The sequence below is a fragment of the Procambarus clarkii genome, chromosome 25 (assembly GCF_040958095.1).
Source record: "Procambarus clarkii isolate CNS0578487 chromosome 25, FALCON_Pclarkii_2.0, whole genome shotgun sequence".
NCBI classification, from domain to species: domain Eukaryota; kingdom Metazoa; phylum Arthropoda; class Malacostraca; order Decapoda; family Cambaridae; genus Procambarus; species Procambarus clarkii.
In genome coordinates this window covers 9792715-9807135 of record NC_091174.1, presented here as the reverse complement: position 1 = coordinate 9807135, position 14421 = coordinate 9792715, and the positions used below count along the sequence as shown (strand labels likewise).

Sequence of the window (14421 nt, the reverse complement as noted above, 5' to 3'; positions counted from 1 at the left end):
AGCACCAGTTACTAAATTAACACATTCCAGAGACACAAATCACATCTACATATGCTTATAGAGACACAAGGCCCTCAAAGTTCCACGGCGTATTTACAAACGTATATTCCAAAAAGCCACAAACGCTTTAAAGGCACTAAGACTTATCATTTAAGGAGCTTTCACATACTATAAATACTCTCAAAGATCTCCAGGTGGTTAATACATCACTTTGTAAAGTAGTATTTCATACGAGCTGCTCAAGATAATAGTACAGTATTTAAAGCATCCAAAGCGTCATAAAATCTACTGCTGGGAAATCCAGTCGGATAAAGTCAATTGGCAGAAGATTCAAAATCAATAGGAACTACTTACACAGGACCACAGATAAAGAATTCAGGCTATCCGACGGCCTCAAATTACGTGCAGTGGCTCTCACGTGGTCGCTAGTTAAGAAAGCTTCCAGATGACCATAATCTTGTTCTCAGAAGCTTTCAAGGTGCGACGCGTCACTGCCTAGTGCTTCCAAATGATCATAAATCACATTGTGAAGTGTCCAGATATCCACGTCACCTCCAGGTACTTCCAGACGATCATTAATTAACTCCTCAAGCTTCCAGGGGAGACCAAACGACACCTCCAGATAATTCCAGATGGCCACTGATTAATTCTACAAGCGTCCAGGGGCACCAGAAGTCACTTCAACGTGCGTCCAAATGGTTTAAGATATGTTAAAGCCGCCCCAGAGGACCACACGGTGCTTGGAGAGGCTCCCAGAGGGCGAGGTCGACCTCGAGGTGTAGAGTGGAGGCGGAGGCGAGGGAGAGCCTCGGGAGGTGGCCACTGCGACCACGACTAGCGGGGACTAGCGGGCACCTGCTGGAAATACGGAGAGCCGGTCACGTACATAATCCAGACACGCACATGCGATGCACCCACATCTTTGTACAACAATACACACACACACACACACACACACACACACACACACACACACACACACACACACACACACACACACACACACACACACACGTCAACTTATGCACTTACTGATATGCGCAATAACTCTCTTTTATGTTAAACTAAGAACCTTATTACAAGATTGGACATTGTCCAGGTAGTTGGGGGTCTGACCAGGTAATTGTTTAGCTTGCTGAGGTCAAGATGTATGTGAGCTCATATCTAAGTAAACCGTATATAACGCATACTCGTATGTCATCTATCAATGACGACGATACACATGGACTTTCACATTGACATACAATCATATACACGTTGTGAAGGAGAGAGAGAGAGAGAGAGAGAGAGAGAGAGAGAGAGAGAGAGAGAGAGAGAGAGAGAGAGAGAGAGAGAGAGAGAGAGAGAGGACATACACAGTATACTCACCTAGACATTGATCATGAAGACGTATATAAGCTGCAGGTGTCTTCAGCAACATACTCTTATCTGTTCAAATATAACGTTCAATACAGTTAAATTCATAATGTATATGATATTTTCTTGTATATGTTTGCAAGCAGGTATTACACAACACTAAATAAGCACAAGACTTGTTATCAACACTGTGTGTGTGTGTGTGTGTGTGTGTGTGTGTGTGTGTGTATGTGTGTGTGTGTGTGTGTGTGTGTGTGTGTGTGTGTGTGTGTGTGTGTGTGTGTGTGTGTGTGTGTGTGTGTGTGTGTGTGTGTGTGTGTGTGTTGGACTTAATTGCTCCATTGGAGGATATATTGGTACTTAGTGTATCTTGTCAAACGTCCTGGAGCTGAATTACACTTCGTCTTAGGTGGAGGAAGCCACCTATACATCCTCGAGTCTATGTTTCTAGTCAGTCCACATTACTAGACACATTCACTACGTACGAGTACTTTATTACGTCTCTCTTACTTGTGTTCACACCTTTGTGACTGCACCTTCCTCCTATTTCCCTGCATCTATTCTCCTCAGTATCTTGTACATTGTGATCATATCCTGTTTGATCATATCTATCCTCTTGGACTGGATGGATACAGCGGGGGTCTCACTTCTTGCATGTTGGTGTTCAATCCCCGACCATCCTAGTGGTTGGGGACTATTCTTTCCCCCACCCCTTCCACCCCCGTCCCATCCCAAATCCTTATTTCCATCTCTTAATTACAAGGGCTATATAGTCGTACTAACCTAGCACTTTCTCCTGATAAATACCTACCCTCACGGTTACAGTTCTATTACACTCTTTTTTAAGTTCGTGTTTATTCTATTCTGTGAACCCCTCTGCTCTTGATTCTCAGTATCTTCTAATACCCAGTGGCCACAATAGTCAAGACCAACGCCTATACAATGCCGAATTAACGGCAATATCGTTGAACTAACGTTGATTCGACGTCGAGCCATGTGCCAGTCTTTGATATTGTGCCCACTGAAAATCCATATTTACTGGAATGCTGTACTCCAATAAGGGATTGTTCAGCTTAGTATAATATCGAAACACAGCGAGGACCTGTGGTGTGTGGGAGTCATTCCAGCTGACTGTTGGGGTGCATAGTGACCAGTCGAAATGGGGTCCTGGGTCTTTGTAGGGTGAAAGGATTCTTTGGCTTGTAGTATTGTCATCTGAAGGAGGATGGGTTTACTTCTATTCTGAGAGTGCTTCCGCTTGTATATTCAGCTGGCCTTTGTATACCGTTTACCTTTCGTTAATTATTCTACGTATACCAGTTTAGGTACACGTGAATTATATTGTCGTATATCCCTATTCCTGCTGTTCTCTGCCAGTGTTGGGTCTCAGAGACCAGTGTTGGGTCTCAGAGACCAGTGTTGGGTCTCAGAGACCAGTGTTTGGTCTCAGAGACCAGTGTTTGGTCTCAGAGACCAGTGTTTGGTCTCAGAGACCAGTGTTTGGTCTCAGAGACCAGTGTTGGGTCTCAGAGACCAGTGTTGGGTCTCAGAGACCAGTGTTGGGTCTCAGAGACCAGTGTTGGGTCTCAGAGACCAGTGTTTGGTCTCAGAGACCAGTGTTGGGTCTCAGAGACCAGTGTTGGGTCTCAGAGACCAGTGTTGGGTCTCAGAGACCAGTGTTGGGTCTCAGAGAGCAGTGTTGGGTCTCAGAGAGCAGTGTTGGGTCTCAGAGAGCAGTGTTGGGTCTCAGAGACCAGTGTTGGGTCTCAGAGACCAGTGTTGGGTCTCAGAGACCAGTGTTGGGTCTCAGAGACCAGTGTTGGGTCTCAGAGACCAGTGTTGGGTCTCAGAGACCAGTGTTGGGTCTCAGAGACCAGTGTTGGGTCTCAGAGACCAGTGTCCACTGGTTTCTGAGTTCTAGTTATTACCTTGTCTAGTTGTACATATCTTTCTTAATGCTTCACAATGCACCTGGAAGCTTTACAGCACCGTCATTGTATGTAGATATAATTTTCGTCTCAAATGTCATTTTGATGGACGTAATACTCCGTGTTAACCCAGAATTCACTAATTCAATTTCATTTAAATTAATTAAATAATATGGGTAAACTCCCAAGAGTTTATCTGCTGTTAAAAAACTGTTGACAGCGGTATGATCTCCCACACGACATTACCGAATGCCCAGTTATTAGACCATTCAGACCCGTTGGCATGAGGTACCTGGAGCTTTGCAATTACTTTATTCACTCTCGTGTTCTTGATGATATCCTTGCATTGCACCCAAAATTTGCCAGTGCAGGCTACTGAACATATGGCCCTGTATGACTAACCATCCTGCGAGATGGGGACCTTCAGTATCACTACTGCCTTACTCACTCTTGTGTTCATGATGATATCCTCATAATGCACCCAGAGTCTGCCAGTGGAGATTACTTATCACATGCCTCTGTATGACTAACCATCCTGTGTCATGGGGATTTTTAGCACCACGTAGCTAGCTTTTTGACACACACTGTACTCCCTTTCATATAGTCTAGGGCAGCTGCACAAATGCACATGTACCTAAATGTGTTTATAAAAATGAAAAAAACTTGCCCACCACCCACTATCATGCCCACCATCCACCAACCCGCCCACCACCCACCAACCCGCCCACCATCCACCAACCCGCCCACCACCCACCAACCCGCCCACCAACTACCTGCTCTTGCGGAACTAGATAAATTAATCAATTATTCATTACCTGCCAGTGAACACCCCTACACAACCACCAACCATCAACTGTCTGCTACCTGCCACTTAACTGCTCATGACCCCCCCCCCCCCCCCACCCGGCCCAGTCAATCCCCCCGCCCCCGGCCCAGTCAATCCCCTCCCTTCCACTAGCTGCCTGTCTCCCAAGTACCTGGTCATCCAATTCACATCATTTGTCAATCACCTTCTCGTCTACAAATTACCTATACCACACAAGCCAATTATATCTACTACATGCCAATTACCTACTCATCTGCTAATTACTTACCCACCTGCCTATTACCTGCTCACCGTCCATTTATCTACCCACCTGCCAATTATCTACTCGCCTGTCTAATACCAACCCACCTGTCAATTATCTACTCGCCTGTCAATTATCTACTCGCTTGTCAATTATCTACTCGCCTGTCAATTATCTACTCGCCTGTAAATTATCTACTCGCCTGTCAATTATCTACCCGCCTGTCAATTATCTACCCACCTGCCTATTACCAAACCACCTGCCGTCGCGTTACAGTCTACTTGGGCTGGACGGTAGAGCGACGGTCTCGCTTCATGCAGGTCGGCGTTCAATCCCCGACCGTCCGCAAGTGGTTGGCCCACCATTCCTTTCCCCCCGTCCCATCCCAAATCCTTATCCTGACCCCTTCCCACCGGGTGTTTCTTGGGGTAAAACATCCGGCCACCACAACCAAATTCAAACCACCAACAATCAATCACAATCAACAATCAACCACCACAATCAACAATCAACCACCACAATCAAATCCAAAGCATCGCTCCTAAACATTGATAATATGACTGATGCTTCAGATATTACCAATCGTTTCCACATCTTTTATGTTCGTCTCTAAGGTGATTTTAGGGAGGTGTCATATATACACACCAGGAACACACACCTGTGTTATACACCTGTAATACACTCATTTCTTTTCTCTCTCACACACACACACACACACACACACACACACACACACACACACACACACACACACACACACACACACACACACACACACACACACACACACAGGATGAAGCATACAACTTGTGTTTAACTCCCAAGTACCTGTTTATTGTTTGGTGAGCAGAGGCTTCAAGTAAAAGAAACTCTGCCCAATTGTTTCTGTCTCGACGGGGGAATCAAGTCTAGGTCTCTGGATTATGAATCCCGAACGCTGCCAACTCAGCCGCGAGACTGTGTGTGTGTGTGTGTGTGTGTGTGTGTGTGTGTGTGTGTGTGTGTGTGTGTATGTGTGTTTATTTTTGTTTAGCCTGTTCCAGTGGCCTAGTTCTGTCGTTTAACTTAACAACCGTAGCACTGAGAATACGTTATTCCTGACATTATTCTAATTTATATGGAGTCTCTTAGATTACATCTATTCTCCCCTGGTTCCGCTGCTCTTAATTTTGAGCCTTAGTATTAGATTTTTTGATCAGTTTTCATTGGAATCTTGTATGTCGTTATCATGTCCCATCCACTTCCTCCTCTTCTAGAGTGTGGTTAGGTTCCCAAAGTCATCCATTGTAGCCAAAATGGAACGTTTGTATGTGCGAACGTTTAGTGTTTGTACACGTGTATGTGATTACGTGCAGATGTGTATGAAAGTTAAAGTAACCTTGAAGTGTCTAATGACTTACCTGACGTAAGCGTGAGAATACCAGGGCGCGTCTCTGGGCTCCTGGGGCCCTGAGGGCACGTGGTGGTCCTGGTGGGCGTGGGCGTCCCGCGGGTCAGCAGGGTCAAAGGTGAAGACGTTGAGTTTGGTGGGCGTGGCGGCTGAGTAGGGCGGCGTGACGTAGGAAGAGTACTCTGGGTAGTCTGGAACTTCCTGTGTCGGGGACGCCTTCCAGGGCGCTTCCAGGTGTTGTTCCAGCTCCGGGGACGCCGCCCCCTTGTGCACAGCCGCCCCTGCAGCCGCCCTTACAGGCACGGGAGCCGCCACCGCCACCCCGCCGCCCTCAGATACGCCATGTGATGACATGGGCGTTGATGGAGACTTGCGCTTTATTTCCGTTGGTGATTCTGAGGCTCTGGTAGTTCGGGAGGATCCTGAGTGGGCGTGGGTGGTGTGGGCGTGCGGCGTGGGGGCGTGGTTGCTGTGGGCGTGGGAGTTGGCGTGGGAGGAGTCGTAGTAGCCCCAGGCGGGGTCCCGAGAGTAGTCTAGGCCGTGTTGGAGGCGCACGGAGTAGTGGTGATGGTAGTGTTGAAGGTGGGCGTAAGCGGTGGGCGTGGCCAGGGAGTACGGGGCGTGGTGGGCGGAGGCCGGGTAGCCCTGGTGGGCGTGGGGGTAGGCCCCGCCGTTAATAGAAGCGGAACTCATGTAGGAGGCTGCTGAAGCATCACCCTGTGGAGACCAATACACTCATTGTGACTCATAGTACTCACCAACTCACCCACAGTCATGACTCCCTGCCTCTGGACAACTGTAACACCCATGGCAATTTCTAAGCGTCAAATGACCGTATACAAGAGCAACTAGTACTATCACCTTCATCATATATCTGGTCGTCTAAAATTAACAGCAAATTAAGGAATGTATTAGAACGGAAAGCGTAGCGTGGAGTGGGCGGAGCTGTGGAGCAGGCGGGTGGGAGGTAGTGGGTGGGAGGAGGCTTGTGGGTGGGAGGAGGCTTGTGGGTGGGAGAGCATCTAACCAGACCTTGGCAAGGAATGTGTACAGTCAACACTGACGCCACTCACACTCACACGCACACACTCCACGCTCTCCCAAACACTCACACTAAACTAAGTCGCCTCACTCATATCCCTTCCTCCCTTCCTTCCATCCCCTTCCCGTTCGACTCCCTCTCGCGTATTATATCCAAACTTCAAATTAAAGAAAGGAGTCAGAGTCTGAGGAAGAGGTGCCTGGCGGCCGGACGAACTCCACGGCATTTCGGGGAAGCAATGTCTTCAAGCGAGACTCCCGCTGGCGTTCCCAAGGGCGGCTCTTTATCACACTGTGACAAAGAACGATATTATCTCAAACGCAATTCTATGTATATTTATATACACTTCATGGATAAAAGCCCTAACAGAATAACCTTAATAAAGCTCTTCTCGGGTAAAGCTTACGTGAAAAGTGAAAAATATGAAATCTTGGAACTCAAATGTGAGTTATATTTGATTATATTTAATTCATAAACCTTAGCGAAGTCTCCTAGATTAAAGCTGTTTCACCCAATGTGTTACACACGCCATATGAGATGTCGAGGATGAGACGAGATGAGGCCTGAGGCTCAGGTCTCAGGTGAAGACTCCCACTGGTCCTGATACTGACTTGGATATGATGTGCTGCTCCACATGGCTTTTGATGCACGATCCAGCTCCCGTGTATGTGTATCAGGTGAGTGGCCCCTTGAACAAAGACATAAACTCTTGAACAAGGACCCAAACCCTTGAACGAGGCTTAAAACCTAGCGTAACTTAAATTGATCGCACGAAGCTACCATATATCCATCAGCCCATGAGTGGAAAAAAATACTGTAGTGTTTTTTAATAGTTTTAAGTGATCTTGATGGGCTATCAGGGAGCTGGGGTGGTTGAGGTACACACTGGTCATCCTCGCAAGACAGGAGAGCGTTCTTACCCCTCTCTCTCTTGCGTCTCAAGTTGGCCACTTTATTCTTTCATCAATACTCAAATGAACTCTTGTACAGACCTGCTGGAGGCTTGTTGTCTGTTTGTGGGTGCTTATTGCCTGCTGGTTGGGGCTCGTTACCTGGTGGTGGGGACTCGTTACCTGCTGGTAGGGGCTCGTTACCTGGTGGTGGGGACTCGTTACCTGCTGGTGGGGGCTCGTTACCTGCTGGTTGGGGCTCGTTACCTGCTGGTTGGGGCTCGTTACCTTCTGGTTGGGGCTCATTACCTGGTGGTTGGGGCTCGTTACCTGCTGGTTGGGGCTCGTTACCTGCTGGTTGGGGCTCGTTACCTGCTGGTTGGGGGTCGTTACCTGGTGGTTGGGACTCGTTACCTGCTGGTTGGGACTCGTTACCTGGTGGTGGTGGGGGGGGGCTTGTTACTTGTGGATGGGGGGCTCGTTACCTGGTGGTGGGGAGGGGGGGGCTTGTTACCTGTGGATGGGGGGCTCGTTATCTGTTAGTTGGGGGTTCGTAACCTGTTTGTGGGGCCCTTGTTACCTGTTGGTAGGGGCTCGTTACCTTCTGGTTCGGGTTCATTACCTGCTAATTGGGGCTTGTTACCTCTTGATGTGGGTGTGTTATATGTTCACAGAACCTTGTTACTTTCTAGTAATTTTCCAAAGATGAATATGACTAACAGTTGACCTACCTAAAGGTAATCTTGATATACAGGTATGGTAGTAAAGTTGAAAGTAATCTTAATAATGCCAGCACCCTAGTCTACTTATGATTTTAAATCTCACCTAACATATTGAAGTTAATATCATTAGTTGCAATTTAGGGAAAGTGTTAAAAATTGGGGGCCTGTCCGGGAGTCCCGCTCAGGATTTCTAGCATGTCTTTACTCCTCGCAGCCCGTCCTCTTGAGTTGATACAATGGACAAAGAAAATAGGCTAATAAAATAGGTGAACCGAAGCTACTAATCTAACCTAACCAACTCAAACACAGAAAAGTGGTTCTTTGTAATCTGCTACTTTTCATAGTATCTAATATTTTGTATGCTGGGATTTTAGTGTTAAAATTCAGTGTATTATTTGAAAGTAGAGGCTGCTCCTTGAGCAGTCAAAATAGTTTGACCTAGGACTGATCTCGTATCAATATTTCAGGGAGATCCTTGCAAGTCTGATTTAATTTAAATCTCTTATTAAATATTAATGACTTTGCCACAAAATTTAATAGAAACCTCATTTAGATTAAAAATTCAATTTAAGACATTAACACACGCAGAATGTACAAAATATACACCACTTAATGAGGGTAAACAAAGGTGCCATACAGCCCATTATTGCTGTCTCTTGAAGTTATGATAAGAATGGCAATTCCTGGAATTTAGGAAATAAATGATATACTCTCAGAGACAATTTTACAATATGAGACAATTCGTTCCCAAAAGCATTCAGGATACCTGGGAAGGGTTTCTAGAGTTCTTCTACTCCTCGAGCGTGGCCTGGGGGGTCTGGCTCGGATATTACAACTACCATATTGAGATATGAGGAAGGTCTGAGTTCCATTTAAACAAAATTGGCAGAAAAGTAAGAACACTATAAAATTTCAAAAGGCTCACAGAGTGCAATTGTGGCCTATTGTCTAGACTCATTAAATTATTTTAAGTTTCTCCTCAAATGGAACAGCTGACAACTGTTTAAGTTCAGCATTTTAGCAGTGCGAAAATAACTTGACTCTAGAGGAAATTATTATTTTACATATGTAAACAGAAACAGTTCTTAAGATTACCTGGTAGTTCATGACCTAGGGGGTAGTGGTGGTGGACCAAGGTGTTGGTTGTGACCATGAAGCAACATACCTGGTAGTTCATGACCTGGGGGTAGTGGTGGTGGACCAAGGTGGTGGTTGTGACCATGAAGCAACATACCTGATAGGTCATGACCTGGGGGTAGTAGGCGTGGACCCTCTGAGCGTGGGCATCGTAGGCAAGGCCATACTGGAGCTTGGACTGCATGGTGTAGTAGTGATAGAGCCACGAGTTGGCGCGTAGTACCGCCGCCTCCTTCTCTCCCAAGACCTGATTGGTGGCCACGATCACTGGCTGCTGCTGCTGCTGTGTGCTGCTGCTGCTGCTGCTGTTACTGCTGTTGTTGTTACTGCTGCTGGTACTGCTGCTGTTGCTGCTGCTACTGTTGCTGACCTGTGTGCTCTGCCCCGTCTGTTGGCTGGAGTCGGCGGCATCCTTCACCTGCAGGACGCAGTGGACCCAGCGCCACGTGCCTCCTGCAGCCTGCAGACGCACCAGCAGGATGCACGACCTGTCTTGCTCGCTCGTCGTGACTGTGGAACACATATTTATCTTCAAGTAACAGAGCCAAGTGCCAGCCTGACACTCTGTTTACCCATTTTCATTAAGCTACCTGTATTCTGTCAACACCAATGTGAAAGATTCTTATTTGTTATCTCCATAACTCAAGGCGACCAAAGCTGGACAGGTGGACCAGGAGTGGAAACTAACTACATCCTAGGAGGAGTTTTATCAAGGAAATATAAAAAAAAAATAGAATGCAAGCAGATCCAACCAAGGCAGGTATAACTAAGGAGGTATAGCGCCAATAGGTAGAGAAAAAGGAGGTATAACCCAGTGAGGTAAAGATACTAGAGAGGTATACTCACTGAGGCGGTGCTTGGTCTGGGCCTCTCTCATATTCTCAGGGTGCAGAAGGTGGTACCACGACACCCCAGCCAAGGACGACCGACTGTACCCAAGGTGGAACTCCCCGCTGCCGACACACACACACAAACAAAACATCAAATTTTCCCCATTTCTATTTTGTGTTTAATTAGATATTTAAAAGCTAAAACCACAATAAAATATATCAATGTATTGTTTTTTTTATATTGGATTGAGTAATGCATAAATGGGGTATTGCCCTATTTATTTCATGCTGTATTGCCAGCTTGAAAAGCGAGTGTTTTCTGTCGACAAGTTTCATCAGTGCGCGCATGCGCAGTCGACTGCTATGTAAATAAAATATATTTAGTTAAGTTGTTAAGGTAAATAATTGTTTGAGATATCACCTCTTAGAATATAAGCTTGAGACAACACCTGTTGAGATATAAGCTTGAGACAACACCTGTTAAGATATAAGCTTGAGACAACACCTGTTAAGATATAAGCTTGAGACAATACCTGTAAAGATAAAAGCTTAAGACAACACCTGTTAAGATATAAGCTTGAGACAACACCTGTTAAGATATAAGCTTGAGACAACACCTGTTAAGATATAAGCTTGAGACAATACCTGTCAAGACACAAGCTTGAGACAACACCTGCCAAGACAAGAGCTTGAGACAACATGTGCCAAGACACGACCTTGAGACAACACCTGCCAAGACACGAGCTTGAGACAACACCTGTCAAGACACGAGCTTGAGACAACACCTGCCAAGACAAGAGTTTGAGACAACACCTGTCAAGACACAAGCCTAAATCATCACCTGTCAGGACAGAAGAACAACACAACATGTCTTACTTTAGATTCAAGAAAATATACGAAAAACATCGTATAATTAATCACCTGTCAAGAGACAGGCTTAGAGCAACGTATCGAACCAGAACATTAACGAAACGAACATCAAAACACATGTTTTACGTCAACACCTCTTAGGATATAGGTGTAAAAAAATAACACCTGTAGCCTACGGGTGTTTCTACAACTTTCGTCGACGCGAAAGTTGTAGAAATGTGAACAATATCAAGAGTTATGAGGATGTTGTGAGGAGGCCTGAGAGAGGTAGAGTATGAGGTAGAGGGAGAGTATGAGGAAGGGTGAGGTAGTGTGAGGGGAAAAGGGTGAGGTAGTGGGCGTGGGAGAGGGCGTGCGAGCGCGTGGGAATGAGAGCGTGGACAAAGAGCGGGGTCATCACTCTGGGGGTCGAGGATAGATGGCGTGGCTGGCCGCGTGGACGGGGCCCGCTTATCTCCCACCTTCCCTAGCCGCGGGGGGCCCTCCCTCAGACTACTCGAGCTGGGTTTCAGGCTACTCACTGAGGGGCCCCTGGCTACTCATTGGGGCCTCAGGGTACTTGCTGGGGCTCCAGGCTACTCGCTGGGGCTCCAGGCTACTCGCTGGGGCCCCAGGCTACTCGCTGGGGCTCCAGGCTACTCGCTGAGGCCCTAGGCTACTCGCTGGGGCCCCAGGCTACTCGCTGGGGCTCCAGGCTACTCGCTGGGGCCACAGGCTACTCGCTGAGGCCCCAGGCTACTCGCTGAGACGTATATATATATATATGCTTTCTGTGACCAGATTCCTGGGGGCTACCATACAGCTGGTGGCACGCCTGGCCATATACCCGCCTGGACCCCGGAGTTACCGGCAAAGAGGCCCGGTCTACCCGCAGTAGCCCTCCAGACTATCTTAGCGGTGACAAGGCCGGTCAACCACAGAGCTTGACCGCCCAGACGCACTACATAACAGCGAGGTACGGGGGTCCCCCTTGGAGGAGGAGGGTGGGCCCAGACTACATATGTACTCAGGCTAATAACGAGCGTACGTATTGATCTCGGTCTATATTGATCTAGGTCATTATTGAGCGTGTCATATATTGATCTAGGTCATTATTGAGCATGTCATATATTGATCTAGGTCATTATTGAGCATGTCATATATTGATCTAGGTCATTATTGAGCATGTCATATATTGATCTAGGTCATTATTGATCTCGGTCTATATTGATCTAGGTCATTATTGAGCTTGTCATATATTGATCTATCTCTATATTGATCTAATTAGGGTCTATAATGTAATTTTCTGTGTGTGGAAGAGTAGTACCGCTTGTAGGCCGTCTTCTAACTGTCTAGTATATCTCCCCCTGGTCTCTAGTAACTTGTATATCTATATTTAATCATGGAGACATTTTCTATTTTAATTATTTTCTCTAGTAACCAGGGAGCCGGTCGGCCGAGCGGACAGCACGCTGGACTTGTGATCCTGTGGTCCTGGGTTCGATCCCAGGTGCCGGCGAGACACAATGGGCAGAGTTTCTTTCACCCTATGCCCCTGTTACCTAGTAGTAAAATAGGTACCTGGGTAGTCAGCTGTCACGGGCTGCTTCCTGGGGGTGGAGGCCGGGTCGAGGACCGGGCCGCGGGAACACTAAAGCCCCGAAATCATCTCAAGAGAGAATGATAGTGTTACTGTGCTATGTTAATGGGGGAGATGTTAATGCCAGCTCTTGATATTCACCCTATTATTATAATTGTCTTCCTTCATGCTAAATCACTATTTGATTTGTTCCTTCATATTAACCCATTATTTTGAGAGCCCCTTGGGATCCTTCAGTGCGGTCCTGACCTTCGACGAGGACGGACGCGTCGAAGGAGCTCTCTGAGAAGGTCTAAATTTTTCACGTGAGTCAACCAGCGAATTGTTACTGGTTGACACTGAAAGTTTGCTCAGATAATATTTCTCATGTCGTCACCTTCTCTGTTAATTATTATAGCCAAATTGTTGTCATGCAGAATTGATTATAATGGATCGATCTCTATAGGTTTGGTGAATTGCTTGGGTTGGTGACGTTTTAGGCGAGGCAAAACAGTCGTGTTTTTTACGGAGTGGTAAGTAGAGAAAAGGGATCTTCTATAGCCCAGAATTTTAACTATCGACCACAGGGGCAAAATTTTGAGGGAGTAATGAGTGTCCACCTTCATTGGCTAGTTGGGTTGTTTACGTTCGAATGCTTCTGGTTAGGAAAAGCATCTCAAAATTGACGTTTTTGGTTATGCAAAAACCACCTCAAATTGGACGCTTTGGCAGATTGTTCGAAACGTCAGCTCCGCCAAACACAGGACGTTTCGAACATCGCAAGTCTTTAATATGACGTAAAAGTGTCTTATAAAGCTCATCCAGCTTCTTGAGACGTCCTTCTAATACCATTTTGGAACCACATGAACTCGACCTACCTAAAAGAATACTCAAAATATTCCATAATCAGATTGATACTTTCAACAACTCTGGTCTGTTGACCCAGGCAGGTCAACAACCTTGGTCTGAAGAGTGACCCAGGCAGGTCAACAACCATGGTCTGAAGAGGGACCGAGACAGGTCAACAACCTTGGTCTGAAAGGAAGCCCGGAGGTCAACAATGATGGTCTAAAGATAACCTAGTTATTCTCGGTTGCGTTAATACACATGTATATAACAAATATACAATAAACAATTAAAAAACATAATAATAATAATAATAATAATAATAATAATAATAATAATAAACTAGTTGGATCTATAGTTAACCGATGTTCATCTCGTCCCTTCCCGCCAAAATCTGTCTGTTGACCAAACAGGGTCTTCACCCTTCATCCATTTCGCCACCAGCCAGTAAGAGCCACCAGCCAGTAAGAGCCACCAGCCAGTAAGAGCCACCAGCCAGTAAGAGCCACCAGGGAGTAAGAGCCACCAGCCAGTAAGAGCCACCAGCCAGTAAGAGCCACCAGCCAGTAAGAGCCACCAGGGAGTAAGAGCCACCAGCCAGTAAGAGCCACCAGCCAGTAAGAGCCACCAGGGAGTAAGAGCCAGCAGCCAGTAAGAGCCACCAGCCATTAAGAGCCTTCAGCCAGTGAGAGAGCAGTGGACATGTGAGTGCTCTCTGAATCCCAGACCACCGGGATTAACCTCTTACGAAACCTGTCCATCTTTAATGATGGCGTCATTGTTTT

At 46.5% G+C, this 14421-nt stretch overlaps 1 protein-coding gene across 3 annotated transcripts in view; it reads right to left on the bottom strand.

Annotated features, from left to right (window-relative positions):
* LOC123756442 (PAS domain-containing protein cky-1-like) overlaps positions 1-14421 on the bottom strand; it is a 65848-nt gene that overhangs the window by 1473 nt on the left and 49954 nt on the right. The window contains exons 8-12 of one of the 3 annotated variants that reach the window (XR_011229618.1): positions 10379-10485; positions 9630-10042; positions 5752-6458; positions 1369-1428; positions 1-858 (exon numbers count right to left, since the gene is read on the bottom strand). The exon at positions 1-858 is cut by the window's left edge and continues 1473 nt beyond it. Coding sequence is in view for 1 of the 3 variants with exons in the window: in XM_069331268.1 (XP_069187369.1) it covers positions 5748-6458; positions 9630-10042; positions 10379-10485 (1231 nt within the window). In the remaining 2 variants the exon portion in view is untranslated. Of the gene's footprint in view, positions 859-1368; positions 1429-5747; positions 6459-9629; positions 10043-10378; positions 10486-14421 lie in introns of those variants that run through there. The other 2 variants (XR_011229619.1, XM_069331268.1) reach the window with 2 other exon arrangements.